The sequence below is a fragment of the Camellia sinensis genome, chromosome 3 (genome assembly GCF_055761805.1).
Source record: "Camellia sinensis isolate YWXY chromosome 3, ASM5576180v1, whole genome shotgun sequence".
NCBI classification, from domain to species: Eukaryota; Viridiplantae; Streptophyta; class Magnoliopsida; order Ericales; family Theaceae; genus Camellia; species Camellia sinensis.
In genome coordinates, this window is record NC_138963.1 from 164,629,609 (window position 1) to 164,649,973 (window position 20,365).

Here is a 20,365-nt window from a genome sequence, read left to right on the forward strand (position 1 = left end):
AAAACTCTTCTCCTCCTTTGATAACAGGAACCAGAGCAGAGACCCATCCGCCCAATCTCCTTCTACCTTGAAGGACCCTCAAGAACAGGCAAAACCGCCTGGGTCAAAAGCCTCGGATGACACAATTACTTCTCCGGTAGAATAAACTTCAAGGACTATGATCAAGACGCCGTCTATCCTACTAGAAAGCAACTTCACCACAATAGCTATCCCACTGCAAAAGCATATTCTTCTCTGCCATAAAATATTTTCTGGTACCAAATATATAGCAAAACTGGCCCGCGTGTAAGGACGAAGATTCCCTATTCAAAATAATTCAAACACATTTATTTTCTCACCTTTGTTTTATGTCTATCATTCTGCAAAATATTTTCTTTACAGCCATGCAAACCACCAAAAAAACGACACGTATATAGCACTATCTAGCAAATGAATCAAAAGTACTCACACCACTCACACCTGGGCCCGGGTGTGACCTTCTTTTAACTACATCATACACGTGTCCATAAGTACAGCAATGGATGGCTCAAATTCGCGGGAGGAGGGGCGCTGGAAATATTAATACAGCGCCCCCCCAGTCACACCACACACACCATTCACATCAGGTTTTTTAACTAATAGGGAGGCCTTGTACAGCTGGTGTGAGTTCACTATTTACCACTACAAAATGCCTCGCCAAGCCTCTTTCTGTTTTTATGCCAAGAATGTTTTCCTCACCTACCCACAATGCCCATGCCCAAAAGAATAACTCTTAGAACTTCTCCAATTCCTTCTCCAACTAGCCTGTCAGCCATACTACATACTCGTCGTAAGAGAGCTCCGTGAATATGGAAACCCTCACCTCCACGCCATGGTTCAATACATGAAGAAGATCCAAACCTCCAACCCGAGATTTTTCGATCTCACTAGAAGCAATGGCAAAATCTATCATCCAAATATAGAAAAACTTCACTTGCCAACAGCAAGTCGACAGTATATACAAAAAGGAGGCGAGTTCGTCGAATGGGGAGAATTTTCATCTAAGGAGAAAAGTCCAAAAAACAAAGACTAACTCTGGAGGGGAATACTTGGGGAAGCAGAAACGGAGGAACAATTCTTTGCACTCTGTAAAGAAAGATGTCCCACCGATTACGTCACAAAATACTCCCAATTAAAATTTTTTTCGAGAGATCATTATGAAAGAGAGAGGCCCCCATATACTAGCCCCTTTAATTCATTTCCTTTCTTAAATGAAGAAGTAAAAAAATGAGCAGAAAATAATATTTTGTTTGTAAGTCGAAATTTCGTTCAGTACAAGTTATGTCAAAATTGTTGTCTCTCCGTTTGGAGGGAAGACGACTTCCTTAGATTAGGGATACACAAAAATAATATCAACAATTTATATACTGACGAAGAACTCTCCTCTTCCTCTGATAACAGGAACCAGAGCAGAGACCCATCCGCTCAATCTCCCCCTACCTCGAAGGACCCTCAAGAACAGACAAAACCGCCTGGTCCAGAAGCCTCAGATGACACAATTACTTCTCCAGCAGAATAAGCTTCAAGGACTATGACCAAGACGTTGTCTACAACATCATAGACGACATCAAATACTCGACAGTCCCCACCAAATTAATGAAGAATTTAGTCGGCTGCCAGAGAGATTTCCATGTATTTGTTAAGTTCCAACTAGATCTAACTATTAGAGGAGGAATTCCTTGTATTATATTAACTAATGGGGACAGTAGTTGGTTAGATGCAATGTTCCAAAAAAATGCGAGAATGGTTTGATATTAATGTAACCACTATCATAATTAATGAAAATTTGATTAATTTTATTTATGAAACCACTCAAAGTTTTATTTACTTACTACATTTCCCTTATCATCAACTATTACATCTTGAATCACATCACTATTTTTTACACTGATGATAACATTTCGTAAAACATTAGAAAATTCTGCTAGATCCATAACAATTGATCCTCTACGATCAACTTTCTTTTTGCTAACACCAACCTCTGAAATCGACGGAGCAGGATCAACATCACTAGTGTCATCACCACCTCTGCGTACATCAATCTCTGACAAACTCAGACGACCTCTGCATTCATGAATAACTGAACCACTTTCCTCAAAACCTCCTAACAACAAATCTCTTCGCCTCTCCGGTAAACCAACAGACTTAGTCCGTGTCAGAATCGAAATGGCCTTCGTTAAAGGACAATGCCAAACATCAGCATTATCATTAGTATATTTTTTAGATAACACAACAATAGAGGCGGCTCTCATTTGCGAATCTTCTGGCATGTCACTCGTAGAATACTTCAGACACCCCTTCATTTTACAATACGTAACCCCCCTTTTAATATTCGAATTTTTAAGTCGATACTTCACCATCCATGACACTTGTTTGTCGTTAATTGAACAATAACCATTCTCATAATAGACTAATTTGCATTGACAATCCACTGGGAAAATAAACCACGCTTACAAACTGTCATTACCGTTTAACCTCCGATCATAAACATTTACTCTGACCAACTCACTGGCATTGGATGCACAAAGGAGGGAATATTTTATCAATATTTTATCAATATTTTATTAACCTTAATACTTTTTTGTTTGTATCTTAACCTCAATTGAGAAAATAAATTAGGCAATGCAAGTTCAATACAACTGAAATCACTTGCTGAAACACCTTCAACAACAACAGTTTTTATATTATCCACCTCCATTAACCTGAACATTAGAAATAAAAATACATAAAATTACAATTCTAAACAATTTTAAAGTACATTTGACTCCTTAAAGTAATTTTGCATTCTTTTCCACTAACAGTAGCAGCCACTAAATATATGGCACCCTTTTGAATACTTCCAACATTTCCCACCAGCGTGTCTTTGTAGTCCGTCCAAACATCAACTAGGAAGAACAGGTCTACAACTTCTATCCCGTGATGAACGTACTCTTTGTCCTTGCCACCAACGAGCTTGAATCTCATTTTCTTTAGCATCCAAAATCGGTCGAACTGGTCAGGATCAACAATCCAGGTCTCAGGATTACCCTCGCCAACTCCAATAAATATCTTGTCAAGTGTGGGGACGGAATCTGACGGACTATTATCACTTATGATGAAAAACAATATGTGGTGGACCACAGCTTCATCTTTAGCATCTTGTCCCAATTGAACATTCCCAATTAATTTTATACCCTTAACCACGATCTTGTCTGATTGACAATCACATCTCTTATTACCCAACTCAATACCATTAAGCAATCTCGCCACACCTTTATTATCAAATTTAATGTCCCTTAATTGTTCATCGTACAGCTGCAACTTCCTTACTCTCTTTAATATAACGCGGAATATTCTGAACGTACCATCGGCGAATGTACGCCGCCTTAAGGGCATTAAATTTGATAATATACCCTTAACCACGATCTTGTCTGATTGATGGTCACATCTCTTATTACCCAACTCAATACCATTGAGCAATCTCGCCACACCTTTATTATCAAATTTAATGTCCCTTAATTGTTTATCGTACAGCTGCAACTTCCTTACTCTCCTTAATATAACACGGAATATTCTGAACGTACCGTCGGTGAATGTACGCCGCCTTAAAAGGTGCACGACTACGGTAACTCCGCTTATATCCATTGACCGTCGGTGTCCTTGACCTTCGGTACGCAAGGGGGGTCCGATACTGGTTGCTTCCTATTCCTTCCATTTTTTATAAAACACTCCAAATCTTTTATCCTACAAATTCTGCAGATTCTCTTACCTCTGCTAACCCTTCTGTTCATACACCTTAGCTTTGATATATTTGCCCTTTGCTTCTCGTACACCAGAACAAACTTCGCCGGAGCTGACCGCCGACTCTCTTCCCAGAGTCTTATTTGCCACGTCAAAAAGTGATCTACACACATTTAAGTGAACTGCCCATAATTCTCGGGATACTCTTCCAAGGAGTACAACATTGTATACCAAATAAATCAACAAAAAAGACAAAAAGAAAATGAGGGACGAAACAAGGTACCAGAAAGCAACTTCACCACAATAGCTATCCCACTGTAAAATCATATTCCTCCATGCCATAAAATATTTTTTGGTACCAAATATATAGCAAAACTGGCCCGCGTGTAAGGACAAAGATTCTCCACTCAAAATAATTCAAGCACATTTATTTTCCCACCTTTGCTTGATGTCTATCATTCTGAAAAAATATTTGCTTTACAGCCACACAAACCACCAGAAAAACGACACGTGTATAGCACTATCTGGCAAAGGAATCAAAAGTACTCACACCACTCACACTTGGGCCCGGGTGTGACTTCCTTTTAACTACATCCATACACGTGTCCATAAGTACAGCAATGGACGGCTCAGATCAGTGGGAGGGGGGGCGCTGGTAATATTAATACAGCGCCCTCCCAGTCACACCACTCACACCATTCACACCAGGTTTTTTAACTAATAGGGAGGCCTTGTATGGCTGGTGTGAGTTCACTGTTTACCACTACAAAATGCCTCGCCAAGCCTCTTTCCATTTTTATGCCAAGAATGTTTTCCTCACTTACTCACAATGCCCATGCCCAAAAGGACAACTCTTAGAACTCTTCCAAGCCCTTCTCCAACTAGTCTGTCAGCCATATTACATACTTGTCGCAAGAGAGCTCCATGAAGATGGAAACCCTCACCTCCATGCCATGGTTCAATGCACAAAGAAGATCCAAACCTCCAACCCGAGATTTTTCGATCTCACTGGAACTAATTGCAGAATCTATCATCCAAATATAGAAAAACTTCACTCGCCAATAGCAAGTCGACAGTATATACAGAAAGGGGCGCGAGTTCGTCGAATGGGGAGAATTTTTATCTAAGGGGAAAAGTCCTTCGAAAAACAAAGACGAACTCAGGAGGGGAATACTTGGAGAAGCAGAAACGGAGGAACAATTCTTTGCACTCTGTAAAGAAAGATGTCCCACCGATTACGTCACAAAATACCCCTAATTAAAAACATTTTCGAGGGATCATTACAAAAGAGAGAGGCCCTCATATACTAGCCTCTTTAATTCATTTCCTTTCTTAAATAAAGAAGTAAAAAAATGGGCAGGCAATAATATTTTGTTTGTAAGTCGAAATTTCGTTCAATACGAGTTATGTCAAAATTGTTGTCTCTCCGTTTGGAGGTAAGACGACTTTCTTAGATTAGGGATACACAAAAATAATATCAACAATTTATATACTGACGAAGAACTCTCCTCCTCCTCTGATAACAGGAAACAGAGCAGAGCCCCATCTACTCAATCTCCCTCTACCTCGAAGGACTCTCAAGAACAGGCAAAACCGCCTGGGCCAGAACTCTCGGACGACACAATTACTTCTCCGACAGAATAAGCTTCAAGGACTACGACCAGTCCATTACACATCACCCCACCAACTTTCTCCTTTTATCTCCCCTCTCTCTTTTCCTGTTGGTGAGTGTGGGTTTTTTATTGCATTTTTTTAAAGTTGTTTTTTTAGTTTTTTTTTTTAAATGACATTTACTTATAAATCTCTTTTCACCTATTTATATTTTACTTAATTTAAATTATTTTTTTATGTTTCAATAAATCCTATAGATGACATAATTATCAAAATACTCATAATAATAATATGGTGAAACGCGCATTAATATTCACATTAACAATGTGAATGTTTCATGATGTAAACATCCACACTGTCAAATCTATTTATTTATTTTTATTTTATAAAATTACAAATTCAAGTAAGATCTTATTTAATAGATCTCGTTAACTAGGTTTCAAAAATATAAATTTTATAATATATATATATATATATATGTACAACAAAAATTATAAATTTTTAAAGTTCAATATATAAAAAGTACAAAATTGTCCAAAACAGTGCACACTAAGTGGGTGTTTGGAAAGTTGTTTTTTTTTGTAGGTTTTTTTAGTTATAGGATATTATTGGAGAATTTTTTTTTTTGTGTTTGCGAAGATAGTTGGATTTTTTTGTGGTTGGATATAATGTTTGTGAGAGAAAAAGTAAAATGATTATGAGATTTGATGTGATATTTTGTTTGGATTTGTTTTTTTTAGTTTTGTAACCAATTTGTCTTTTAGTGAAAAGAAATAAAAAAAATCTAAAAAATTTCCTTCCCAAACATCGCCTAAATTGACAAGGGTTCAAAAAGTATTTGTGAGAGTAAATTATTCATAAAATATCTTAAATATGAAATTAAGATATGGTGAATCAAATGTCCAAATAATAGTACTTACTAGAATATAAGAATATGTTATAAATTAATTGAAATACAAGTACTTAAAAGATAATTTTTTAATAAATTTTCCTTAAGTTAAAAATTTTAATTTGTCTTGAAAATTATTTAATTTATGTTTTTATGAGTGAAAAAAAAAAAATTGATATCATAGCTAACTATTTTAGTGGATTACATTAATTTTTTGATTTTTTTAAAAAAAAATTGACTTTTTTACGTTTAACAAAAGCCCAAAATAACTTCACTTCGTTGACTTTAATTTGGAAAGATCAATACTACATCTTCTAAATTTCTCTCCCGTCAAATAATATCAACCAACTCTCTTCGAATTGTTTGCCACATCATTTTTGGGTAGGAATTGTAGGATGGAGCATTTTTCATTTGAAAATTTGTTCTTTCCATGTTACAAATTTATGCGTAAATTACACTAACATCTTCTTGAGATTTGTCTTTAGTATAAGTAATTCCACGTTTTAAAAATTACATCTCCTTCCCTAAAGTTTAAACTTTCATTATAATTTAATTCTTTCATTAGTCAACCGTTAAGTCAACTAACGGAAAAAATTAATATAAGAAATTATTTTTTTAAATGCCTATTTTACCCTTATTTGCATATATAAAATTCACAAACAATTTACTGTTTAGGAAAATTTTATATGCCCCAGTCCTGGCATTTTGTTATGACCTATTATGGTGTTAATTATAATTATTAATTATAATATTATTTTGATTATGATTCAAAATGTATTTGGTTATACCTTATGCGATATTTAGTTATAATTATTATTTTTAGTCATAATTGAAAATGATCTAATTATAATGTTTGTGATAATTAACACTACAAAAATTTGTGTACCATAGCATTACCTAAATGTTTAATAGTATAATAACATATGTATTGAATGAATTTTTGTAATTCCAGATTCTCTTTTCTCGTTTAATATTTTTTTAAAAAAGTTTTTTAATAAAAGTAAAATAGGCATTTAAAAAAATTAATTTATTGTATTAGCTTTTTACCGTTAGTTGCCTTAACAGTTGATTAACAGAAGGATTAAATTGTAATGGAAGTTTGAATCTTAAGAAGGGGAATGAAATTTCCAAAATGTGAGGGGATACTTGTATTAAAGACAAACCTCAAAGGGTGTCAATGTAATTTACGCCAAATTTATTTAACCTTGGATTTGTTTTTTAAAATACTTTTAATAATTTGAGACCTATTTTGGCAATTAAAAAAAAGTCAACTTATTTAGGTTACATAATCTCTTTATTTTTTTTATAGGTTTTTTCAAAAAAATCAAAAATAAAAAAAAAATTTAACCTCTGAATTAACTAGATTGGAGAGAATATAAATTAAAAAAATAAAACATAAACAAATTAAATATGGATATATTTAAAATTTATTAAATTTTCAAGTCAAGTTTCATTGTTGTATTTATCATAAAAATTTTAAATTATTAAAATTTATTTGAGATGAATTTAAGAGGAAAATCACATTTTAATACGTCAATTAGGGTAAGTCCACAAAAATGTCGGCCGGAACCGCCAAGGAACAACAACATACGGTATGTTACATACGCACAGTTATACACTGATATTTTATCCCCCCAAAAAAAAAAAAGAAAATGTGCGATATAAATTTTTTTTGTTTTTTTACACAAACATAAAACGATACCATTCATATTTAGGCCAAGTTTGGGGACTTTAAAAAAAATTAAAAAGTCAAAAAGTTACTTAAAAAGTTAAAAAGTTAACACTATTCACCAAATGAACAATTACGGCTGCACAACTTTCAATTTAAATTTTTTCCTACAAATCAATTTTTACAATTTTTTATTACACATTTTTCAATAAAAAGTCAAAAAATTAACCCAAACATCCATATTTTTAATCTCAATTTTTTAATCTAAAAATACAAAAAATACACTTTTTTAATCTTCCTAAACTTTAAATTTACGTCTAGACAGGTTTTTACTTTATCTTATCACAAAATCACTTACTTGTACTTCACATGTTTATATATATATATATATATATTTTTTCTTCTATGTTTCATGCTGTAATTCCAAAAAAAAAAAAAAAAAAAAGCAAAGTTATACCCTGATCCAAAGTTTACAGATCTGGCGATCAGGCATGAACCCCATCACAGAGCTCGTCAGCCGTCTGATCGAAAAACACTGACCCCCCCTCAATTTCTTTCTAGGGTTATACACACTCTGGTACATTCGTTTCGACCCCTTTTTTGCAACCATAAACGATCGATCTTGATCGAACACCATGCCTCTCCGGCGGCGAGACGACGACGACGACGACGACGAGCTCGAACCCGAGGAAGACGAAGAGGAGGCTCTCGATGAGGAGGATGATGATGATGATGGCAGAGGTGGCGGCGGCCGTAAGCGGCGGAGATCGGAGTTCATAGATGATGCGGCGGAGGAGGAGGAGGACGAGGAGGAGGAAGAGGATGATGAGGAGGATGATTTTGATGGCGGCGGCGGTGGCGGCGGTGGTCGTCGCGGTCACCGTGCGAAGAGGCGGTCCGGGTCTCAATTCTTCGACCTCGAAGCTGCGGTGGATAGCGATGAGGATGAGGAGGAGGAAGAAGGCGAAGACGGTTAGGGTTTCTTTCCTTCATATTAATTTCTGCTATATAGATTTGCATATGATTAAAATTTGGATTTTGAGTAAGAAATGAAATTTTTTTTTTTCGAAATTGGCTCCAAAGCATTGAAATTTTTGACTTTGTATACGATTGAGTATTGTTGGGACTCACAATCGGGGGAAAATATATGAACTTTGTGTATTTTAGTTTAAGTAGTGTCATATTATTCTGGTTAATTGCTTGTGCATTCGATGAGTATTTTTTTCTAGACGGATCTTTTGTTAAAAGTTTAGTACTCAAGGTGGGTCCTTCTTGGAATTAAATGAAAACATTTCTAATCTATTCTATATCTATCCTATAATGTTAAGCCAGAGTTCTTTAGGTTTTTGCACTTGGATGCCCCGTTTTGAAGTCTGAAAACTATCTTTGCTTTTCTTTAGATTCATAAGCTGATGGGAAATTCTGTAAAGTTCATATTTAGTTGTCTAATTGAAAAATTAACTGAGATGGGTATCAGCTTTTCTGGCAATGGCCACAATGAGTGGCAACTGCAATGGAAGGTTCCGTGTCGCCATTAACTAATAGTTTCTCAAGGTTGAATGGAAATATTTATCCTGTTTTAATTAAATGAGAGTTTCTTTGGGGATGGGGGGGCCTGCTTCATGTTAGTTAGGTACCAAATACCTGAGAAACAAGAGCTGTTGAATACTAAAAGTACCTAAATTGTAGAAAGTAGAACGCTTATAGTTTGATTTTGGTTTGATTCCAAACATTTTAATTTTAAAAATAGAAGAACCAATTTGGTTAACGATTCACATCACATACACATGGACCAACCACTAAGTTGAGCAATGCTTGCTTGCGCCTGGCCTACCCAAACTTGGGGTTGTTTTGCTTGGTTTGATGGAACCCTATTGAGTGAATCAGACCCTCTTGTGCTAACACTCATCATTGACTAACTTGGTTGCCTGGTTTGGCTGCAGCCCACCGAGGTTCATTTCCATCTTGAAGGACCAACATTCCATGATTACAAGGGTTGGGAGAAAGACCTAGGTATCACACTCAGTATAATCAAAGGAATTGTGAATTGGAGGTTAGAATTCAAGGTTGTCTAGATGCTCGTTGAGCTCCCCCTTAAAATGAAGTGCACTTGGATGTGTGTGTGTGTGTGTGTGTGTGTGTGTGTGTGTGTGTGTGTGTGTGTGTGAGAGAGAGAGAGAGAGAGAGAGAGAACTAACACATTGAAGGTTAGTGTCATGTGTTGGTTGACCAAGACCTGACACATTGAAGGTTGTATCATACCTACCTTTGAGTTGTCCTGACATCTATGTTACATGTGTGTACGTGGGTCAGCTGTTGGTGTGTTAGATACTCTTAAACCTAAATCTTAAGGTATTGAGATATGTATCCAAATATTGGGTATTTGTACAGGGACATGTTTTGAACACTTGTATATATTGTACGTCGTATAAAATTGTTAGCGGCAAGAAATAATTTTTTATTTTTTGATTGGTACCGGGGTGTCTAAATCAAAGCATGACTAATCCCCGGGGTAGCGCACGTCTTCGGTAAGGAGTTTTCCACAAGTGTATTACAGTTAATTCAAGGATTTTTCCCCCAGTCCGATAGCCCCAAAGAATTGATAGCACCCTATGAAGCACGGATACTTCAAATAGGAAGACGTATCCGTATCGTATCTGTATCGGATACCGATACTCCTCGGATACTTACGGATACGTATCAGATACTTATTAAAAGTATCGGATACTTCTTAATTAATTTTTCATTAATTTTGAAGTATCGGATACTTAGTTTTGAAGTATCGGATACTCCGACTCACATATTATCGGGTATTTCTTAATTAATTTTGAAGTATCAAATGCTCCAAGTCACGTATTACTCCTTTTACGAAATTAGAATTGTATTATTTCTTGCATAACATTATGATGTAATATAATTGCGAGAATAAATAGAATATTTTTACAATACTTTGCTTAGTTTTTTTTTATAAAAATAACATAGTAAGCTCAAATAATAGAATTCATCAAATTGACATATCTTCATTGTATCATGCATGTCCCCTATAACTACATAGAATGAAGGATTAATAAGATAATATAACAATAGTAAAATTAAATATCAATAAATAAATAAGCAAATAAACTTGCATAGAATATTTTTAACTAGTGCAAAAGGAAAAAATATAGGGTCAAGTTATGGATTGTTTTGATATTATAATATCAACATATTAGACTTGATATTGAAATGAAATATTTGCAAGACCTGTTGAAAATTTAAAAACTAAACTAGCTATTGGCTTAAATCAATACATAATTCTTAAATATTAGTATTTTACATTATAAAGTTACTGTGGTTTCTCAACATTCTTGAGCTTGTGTGTAACTCATTACTAATAATTTATTTATTTTTTATTTTTTACAAACGTATCCTAGCCGTACCCGTATCTTACTTTTTTAGGTTTTGTTGTATCGCCGTATCCGTATCGTATCGTATCCGTATCTCGTATCTATATCCGTGCTTTCTAGATAGCACCTCCTTGAACCTTGGAGGTAGCACACTCCCCAACACTCAATGCCTTACCACCAGGCCAACCCCTTGGGGTTGGCAAGAAATAATTTTTTACTAGCGCATGTGGGCCTATTCTTCTTTAAACATCATATAAAATTAGAGAATCCAAGTGTTTAAATTGTATACAATTGTTGGACGGATATCTCACACCATTACTCTTGTCATATCTAGTGGACAACTGTTGGGGAAATAAAAGAGTCCATGTAACACTACCTAACATGCTCGTAAGGGATGTATCATACTTACCTTTTGCCCACATATGATACATCCCTTGAGGCCATCCTCAGAGGTTGCAGAGTTTACTCTATTTTCCTTCATTTTGCTTAGACAACGGGGTCACACCACGTGTGCTTGGCTGAGCTAGCTTCCTCTGAATTGCCCTCTTGTATAAAGGGAACCTCCATGCAGGCTATGCACAATCACTGCCATTGCTACCTTCATTTTCTCAGCTCTCTGGTGCTCTATTGCCACTCTCTGTCTCTGCTAAGGTTTCCTTGGTTCTCTAGTCTCCCACTCTTGGTGGTCTCCAACCATACCAATATCCGCCATCTTCTCATAGTGCACTCATCATCCAGCTCACCCCTCCTTATCCACACCAGACATAGTCAAGTATTATACTTTTATTTGTTTGCAGAATCTAGACCAACTAAAATAGACCTGGTGGATGCAGTTGGAAAATTTGTATGAGATGGGTACATTGCATTCAGTGTAGTGTAGTTTTATGTTTTTTCTTGTAGATCTTGTGGGAAAGTCTTCAATCAATGTAAGAGTTCTATGGTTTTTTGTGTTATTTTTTGTTATCCTACAATATCAATGGCAATTTTGGTTCCTCCTCTTCTTCCTTCCTCCTCCTCTTCTTCTTCTTTCCTCCTCCTCCAAGAGATGATAAAAGAACAAATTTTCTCATAAAAATTTAATATTCACTATTTCCACCTAATCACAAATTCAATATGCTCATGTGTATGGGATAATATAGTAAGCAACAGTATTCAACTCTGCATACATTGTTCTTGGCTTAGTGGGAGCTTGATAATTTGCTTTCTGCAATTGGTAATACTCACCGGTAGTCATGCATGGTTTTTTTTTAATCTTTATGTATGTTAATTGGCTGGTTTATACTTGGCCTGCATTATTATTGCTGATCAGTTGAGCACCTGAACTTGCAGACTTCATAGTAGATGGTGGAGCTGAGCTACCAGATGAAGATGATGGCAGAAGGATGCACCGTCGCCCATTGCTACCAAGGGAGGAGGACCAAGAAGATGTTGAAGCTCTCGAGAGAAGTATTCAGGCAAGATATGCCAGATCAAGTCACACAGAATATGACGAGGAGACAACAGATGTTGAACAACAAGCTCTTTTGCCGTCCATCAGGGATCCAAAGTTGTGGATGGTGAAATGTGCGGTATGATTATAATTCTTATGCTATTCATTATGTATAATGTCTATGTGATATCAGCATAGTCTGTTTATCAATTCTATGTTTGCTTGTTCTAGATTGGTCGTGAGCGGGAGGCAGCTGTTTGCTTAATGCAGAAGTGTCTTGATAAAGGATCTGAGCTTCAAATTAGGTCAGCTGTAGCCCTTGATCATCTCAAAAATTACATATATGTTGAGGCAGACAAAGAAGCCCATGTGAAGGAGGTACACAGCTATTGATGTGTCAAATGTTTTTGTTGTCGAACTTAGAATCACCCGTAAATGTTGTATGCATTTTGTGCTGTGATTGGAAACTGATTGTGTTGCCATCTTGATTCTTCTTCAGGCTTGCAAGGGTCTGCGTGTAATATATACACATATTAAAATAACACTCGTTCCAATCAAAGAAATGACTGATGTTCTTTCAGTAGAAAGCAAAGCAATTGATCTTTCCAGGGATACTTGGGTCAGACTGAAGATTGGAAAGTATAAAGGGGACCTGGCCAAAGTATTGACCTTTACTTTTCTTCTTGTCTCTTTCCTCTTTTCATTTTTTTTTTTCTTTGGAACTCTATTAATTTTTTGCTTCACCTTTTCTTTTCTACTGTTTGTGCTTCTACATTTCTAGGTTGTGGATGTGGATAATGTGCGGCAAAAAGTAACAGTGAAATTAATCCCACGTATTGATTTACAGGCTATTGCAAATAAATTGGTATGTATACATCCATAACTTGTTAATGTAGGAATTTGTATTATTGCGTATAATATGAACTAGTTCTATTTATTTTCAATTTTTCACTTTGAAGTAAATGTAATTATGTGAAGGAATTGTTTCTTCTGCTGAATAAATGGAAGGATTTGAGATAGAGAGATTAAAAATGCTTAATGATCAGTATTTTGGATCAATATTGCTCTGGCAATGAGTTATCTTGTAGAGGACTCCTTGTCCCCTTTTGTGTTTCACTTCATTTTTCAATAAAATCTCTTTGGTTGCCAATAAAAAAAAGATTCTGGCAATGAATGCAATTGAATCTGGTGTTTGCATATACTGGGTTCTTACAAGGCTAATTCTTTCTATTTCAGGAAGGTCGGGAAGTTCCAAAGAAGAAGGCATTTGTTCCTCCTCCACGTTTTTTGAACGTTGACGAAGCTAGGTAGACTTTCTTCTTTCATCTCTAATTGCAACACAGATGGTACTCAAATGTTTGTATGCTATACTTAGATGATGCATTGTTTTCTTTGTGTGCTATCTTTAGAGAAATGCATATACGTGTGGAGCGTAGACGAGACGCAATGACTGGTGATTACTTTGAGAATGTAGGCGGAATGATGTTCAAGGACGGTTTCTTATATAAACTTGTATCCATGAAATCAATTAGCACTCAGAACATACAACCAACTTTTGATGAACTCGAGAAATTTCGGCAACCTGGTGAGAATGGAGATGGAGATATGGCTGGTTTGACAACTTTGTTTGCGAACAGAAAGAAAGGCCATTTTATGAAGGGTGATCAAGTTATTGTTGTCAAGGGAGATCTCAAAAATTTGAAAGGATGGGTTGAGAAAGTTGAGGAAGACAACGTTCATATCAGACCAAACGCGGAGGGCCTCCCAGTAATGAGAATTCTTTGTTTTTTTTTTTTTTAATGATCATTTCAAGTCTCTGTGAATCTGGTGTAATTTAACCGGTTTGCATATTTATTTATTTATTTTTGCAGAAAACTCTTGCTGTAAATGAAAAAGAGCTTTGCAAGTACTTTGAACCTGGGAATCATGTGAAGGTTGTCTCTGGTGCATCAGAAGGTGCTACTGGTATGGTTATAAAGGTTGAGGGGCATGTAGTTATCATTTTGTCTGATACAACTAAGGAACATGTAAGCTAATGTTTTTTTTTTCCAACTTTGAAATATTTGTTATTCTTTTAATGGACAAGTGATCACAATTTTTATTGTTTTCAGATACGTGTATTTGCTGATAATGTTGTGGAAAGCTCCGAGGTAACTTCCGGTGTTACCAGAATTGGGGACTATGAGCTTCATGATCTTGTTATGCTGGAGTAAGCTCCTCCTTCCCTGCATCTCTTTTTCTTGCTATTCATGTTAGTTAAAATCTTATGTGTGATCTTGTTTTTGTGCAGTAATATGAGCTTTGGGGTAATCATACGCGTAGAAAGTGAAGCTTTCCAGGTGCATTAATTATTTGAACAACTCATACAGGTTTGTATATGACTTGTTTATCAGGTTCTTAAGGATTTGTGTGAATGGGTTTGCAGGTTCTGAAGGGGGTCCCAGATAGGCCGGAGGTTGCACTTGTTAGATTAAGAGAGATCAAATGCAAGCTCGATAGGAGAACTTTTGCACAAGATCGGTCCAAGAACACCATAGCTGTGAAAGATGTGGTTAGGATTCTTGAAGGTCCATGCAAAGTGAGGCATCACTAACTTTATTCTGATTTTCTGGTTACACTGGCTTTTGATTATACGGGTTCTTACTGTTCTGTCATATACAGGGAAAACAAGGTCCTGTTGAACATATTTTTAGAGGAATTCTGTTTATTTATGATCGTCATCACCTTGAGCATGCGGGCTTCATATGTGCTAAATCCCAGTCTTGTGTGGTGGTTGGTGGATCACGTGCAAATGGCGACAGAAATGTACACAGTATACATATATGTATATGTATTTATTTATTTATTTTGTGTGTGTGTGTGTGTATGTATATGTATATACTCTTTTATACATATATGTATTTTTTGTGTGTATAATTAACTTGCTCTCATATCTTTCATTTAGGGTGATTCATTGGCTTCAAGATTTGCTCATCTTAGAACTCCACCTCGTGTTCCTCAATCTCCAGGGAGATCGGCTAGAGGCCCTCCGATGAACTGTATGTTGGCGATCTGATCATGCTTAGTGCTGTGTTGACATTTGTCATTTGTTTCTTTTCTTCTACCCCCTCCTTGAATTCATTCTTAACTCTTTTGGTTGTTCATTATGATCTCATTCAAGATAAATAATTATGTTTTCAATGCCTACTTGCTGTGTTACAGCTGGAGGAAGGCATAGAGGTGGAAGAGGAGGACATGACGCTTTAGTTGGTACCACGGTAAAAGTTCGTCAGGGTCCTTTCAAGGGATATCGTGGACGTGTTGTAGATGTTAAAGGTTCATCAGTAAGGGTTGAGTTGGAGTCTCAGATGAAAGTTGTTACAGGTAAGTTTCTACAATTAGAGGAACTTGCTTTTTTTTTTACTCCTTGATTATTCTGTTTTTTTTTTTTTTTTTCTTTTTTCTTTTTTTTGGTTGTGATATATAACTCATGCTTTTTGGACAGTTGATCGCCATCATATTTCCGATAACGTAGTCGTTTCAACTCCATATCGGTAATTATGATCTTGCCTTTGTTTGCTCTAAGTATCTTAGATTTTAGACTTCCTAACTGGTTCCTTTTCTGCAGTGGCGCTCCTCGATATGGATCGGGAAGTGAGACCCCCATGCATCCTTCACGAACTCCATTACATCCGTATATGACTCCTATGAGAGATCCTGGAGGTCTCTTTTTTTTTTTTTTTAAAATCACGTTTCTCATAACTGTGTTTCACTTGTTTACCAATTTGTGCGTCTCTTCCATTTTTGCCACAGCAACACCTATTCATGATGGCATGAGGACCCCTATGCGCGACAGAGCATGGAATCCATACACACCAATGAGTCCACCAAGGTTTGTTGCTGAATTTTATATATATTTGTGTGTTATCATTTACTTTGTTAAAGGCTAGCAGGTGAAGATCTGTACTCAGACCTATGTATAGGTTAAACATACAAGTATATATAAATTTGTATTCTGCCTATGCCTTGCGTTACTGGCTGCATACATATACGCTCACTCATTCTGTACATTCACTGGGCAGTAGTTCTTCAATTGTTAAAGAGGCTTGCAAATGTAGATTGTTTCTTGTGTTGCTTTACATTCTGGGGGAATATATTTAGGTTGTTTTAATTTCTGGTTGCCTTATTTCTTGAATGCATACCTGCTGCATATGTTTTTTAGTTGTGATTTTCTGTACTGTCATTTCCTCCGTCTCCTGATGAACAATCTCTGGAATGACTACGAATCAGGGATAATTGGGAAGATGGAAACCCTGGTTCCTGGGGTGCAAGTCCACAGTATCAGGTCAGAAATCTTGCCCATTTTGATGCCAGTATCCAAGCAAGTGGATTGTTGTTTTTGTATGTGGTGTTGATGTATTATCATCATTTCTCAGCCAGGAAGTCCTCCGTCAAGGGCATATGAGGCACCTACTCCCGGTTCAGGTTGGGCCAACACTCCCAGTGGCAATTATAGTGAAGCTGGAACACCAAGGGATAGCAGTCATGCCTATGGTAATCAAATGAACAGTTTCCTTTTAAATAGTTGGCCCTTCCTCTAAATTGTTACTCATCTATTCCTGTGTCTGTGCAGCTAATGCCCCAAGCCCTTACCTGCCATCTACTCCTGGTGGACAGCCGATGACACCAAGTTCAGCTTCATATCTTCCTGGCACCCCTGGAGGGCAACCAATGACACCAAGTGGTGGTTTGGATATTATGTCTCCTGTTGTAGGTTCGTTTTCCATTTACACACAAGACTCGATATGATAGATACAGGACTTTTATTTATTTGTAGTATATATTTTGATTAAATCTGGTAAAGTCAAATAATTTATTTATTTATATTATTATTATTATTATTATTATTATTTATTAATGCTGCTGCTGCTGCTGCTAATAATTGGAACTTAATTAAGTAATTTCTCTGTCACACGGTATTATAATTTTTTCACTCTGTTTGATGTGTTGGAAAGCACAAACCATCAACTTCACAATCCATTGTATCAGTGGGCTGTAGTAGATCTTGGTATCAGAGATACGACTAACTATTTATTTCTAAGCTTCTTGTGTGTCTCTCTTAAGTTTGGGTGGTGTCTGACCTCACGTTTCAGAAAACACAAGGATAACATTCTCTTTTTGACAGGTGGGGACAACGAAGGACTTTGGGTATTGCCAGACATATTGGTCAATGTACGCAGATCTGGTGACGACAGTGCCATCGGAGTTGTCCGAGAGGTGTTCCCGGTATGTTTTTGCAGAAATGACATTCTTGAATTTCTATCCTTACTATAGCTTAGAAACAAATGTGAGTTTCCTTAGTGTAAAAGACAGGTGTTGGCTTCACTCGGAAGCTTTGGGAATTGGAAATAGTAAGCCTTCGTTTGGGAAGTGGGTTAGCTTTTTGGTTTTTTTGGCTATTTTAGCCTGGGGCTAAAAAGCCTAGTTTTGAAAGGGCTTTTGACTTTTTTGACTTTTTTGTGAGAGATAATGTAATAATTATGGGTTGGATGTGATATTTTGTCTTATTGGGTTAAAAAGTCTATTTTGTTTTTAGTGGCTAAAATAGCCAAAAAGGCCCAAGTTTGGGCTTTCCAAACGAAGGCTAAGGCTTCGTTTGACAACATTACTTTTTAACCTAAAAGCCAAAAAGTCACTAAAAAAATCAAAAAGCCAACAAACTATATAAAAAAGTCGAAGATTTTCTTTTCTTTCTATTTTTTGCACATCTTTTCGTAAAAAATCAAAAAGTCATCCCAAGCATATTAGTTTTTTTTACCTCATATTTTAGTTAAAAAATCAAAAAGTTACTAAAATAATCTGTTCATAAACGAGGCCAAGTAGCCTTGGCTTGGCTATTCAATAGAATATTAATAATAGGGACACAGATTAAGATTGAATTCTCCGAGGGGAAATCAGTACTTGAAAAGGCAGCTTATATTGGCATTTTAGTGCACATTTTATTTCATGTACATTTTGGGGAGAATACGTGCATAACATATTATGGTCATTTTGAATGGAATTTTGTCTCTTGTTGTTTTTATCATTTTATTTCCGGTACATATTTGAAAAAAAAAAATATATATGAAGAAACAATTTGTTGGGAAGGCTTTGGTGTGAACTCTAGTTCTTGAAATGCAGAAGCTTCTTGTAGTTGTTTTTAAAAGTAATTTTCCAGAACACTCTTGTAAGTGTTAATTTTTTGGGTAATTTTTCCATTTGAGGATGTAACACAGTTTCTTCCCTGACATGGTTGTTTTTGTGTTTCAGGATGGTTCATGTAGGATAGCCCTTGGATCAAGTGGGAATGGTGAAACATTAACTGTCCTTCCCAATGAAATTGAAATAGTGGTACCAAGGAAATCGGACAAGATTAAGATCATGGGAGGTGCACAGCGTGGGTCTACCGGAAAGCTGATTGGTGTTGATGGTAGTGATGGAATCGTTAAGGTAGATGACACTCTTGATGTTAAGATATTGGACATGAACATTCTTGCCAAACTAGCACAACTGTGATCTTTGTAGTTAGTGTAAACACAAATTAGGTCATATTCTCATTTGCATATTGACAAATTTCGAAAGTGTATATTTTTATTTTATTGATTTCCAAGTTTTGTATGGCTTTGTGAGATGTTTTGGCTCTCTCTCATGAGCTCTGTATGTTGTGTGTAACCTTTTTTTTTAATTTTTAAATAAGAAAGAATTTCCCCGTCCTTTTTTTCGGAGAACACTACGAATGTGTAATTGAAACTATGTTTCCTTTTTTGGTTATCATATGGAAAAGAAATTTTGATGAAGGTATATGACAGTTTTGGCTTCTAATATAAAGTATTCTCCCTCGGTCTCATGATTTCTTGTTCTTTCCTTAAAAAATAAAAATATGTTTTTATCAATTAAGAGAAGGAAAATGTTACAAAATAATAATATTAAAAAAATTATTAGTTTGGGCATGCATGCATGCATGCAATAATGAAATTTTAAAAATCTGAAACATGATCGTTTTAATAATATGAGAGGTATTAAAAAGGTATTGAAGAAGTTCGTAAAATTTATTAGTTTGTCAGTACTTGAGTGCTTTTTGGCCTTCGATGAATTTTGAAATTGGTCTCTGAATTGGAATGGTAAAATATGTATGTTTTTTTGTTTGTTTTATTTTTTTTTTTGGCACATATGGTACTTTTTGTGATCTTGATGAGAACTGATTTCAGGGTAAGTTCTTAATCATGATCCAAGTTGCAGCAGCTGCCCCCTAATGCTTATAGTTTAGCTGAATTTTTTCATCAAGCTTTTTCCTTCCCCTCTAATGCTGTGTTTGGTTGGAGTTTTTGAGGTGAGATTTGGAAAAGGAATGAGAAATGTAATCCTATTTATGTTTGGTTATAATAAAAAATATATGGGAAAAGAAAGGGGATGAGAAATAAATAAAGAAATAGGATACTTTTTAGGACATCAATTCTATTTTATAACCAACACAACCAAACATAGTTGGGATTTGGAATTCTATTAATTCTTTCTCCTTTTCCTTTCATTTCCATTTCCCTTTCCATTTCCTTTCCCAAATTCCCCAACCAAACACAGCGTAAAAGTTTCATGATTTTAGTGCATATGGATTTTCCATTTACAGA

General features: G+C 35.8%; 1 protein-coding gene across 2 annotated transcripts; it reads left to right on the top strand.

The window, feature by feature from the left end:
• Window positions 1-8,211: 8,211 nt before the first annotated feature.
• Window positions 8,212-19,470, top strand: LOC114272517 (putative transcription elongation factor SPT5 homolog 1). Of its 2 annotated transcripts, XM_028214234.2 has the most exons (22): window positions 8,212-8,879; window positions 12,623-12,861; window positions 12,954-13,100; window positions 13,222-13,383; window positions 13,504-13,587; window positions 13,959-14,029; window positions 14,132-14,489; window positions 14,594-14,749; window positions 14,834-14,931; window positions 15,013-15,061; window positions 15,148-15,300; window positions 15,384-15,527; window positions 15,667-15,760; window positions 15,924-16,085; window positions 16,207-16,255; window positions 16,330-16,424; window positions 16,515-16,593; window positions 16,992-17,046; window positions 17,138-17,255; window positions 17,335-17,475; window positions 17,887-17,987; window positions 19,011-19,470. In XM_028214234.2, the coding sequence occupies exons 1-22, from the start codon at window positions 8,543-8,545 to the stop codon at window positions 19,254-19,256; spliced, it is 3,138 nt and encodes a 1,045-aa protein (XP_028070035.2). In that variant the 5' UTR covers window positions 8,212-8,542; the 3' UTR covers window positions 19,257-19,470. The 2 variants fall into 2 exon arrangements, with proteins under 2 accessions (XP_028070035.2, XP_082777450.1); XM_082921324.1 differs by having other exon boundaries at window positions 8,218-8,879; window positions 16,330-16,593.
• Window positions 19,471-20,365: the final 895 nt, after the last annotated feature.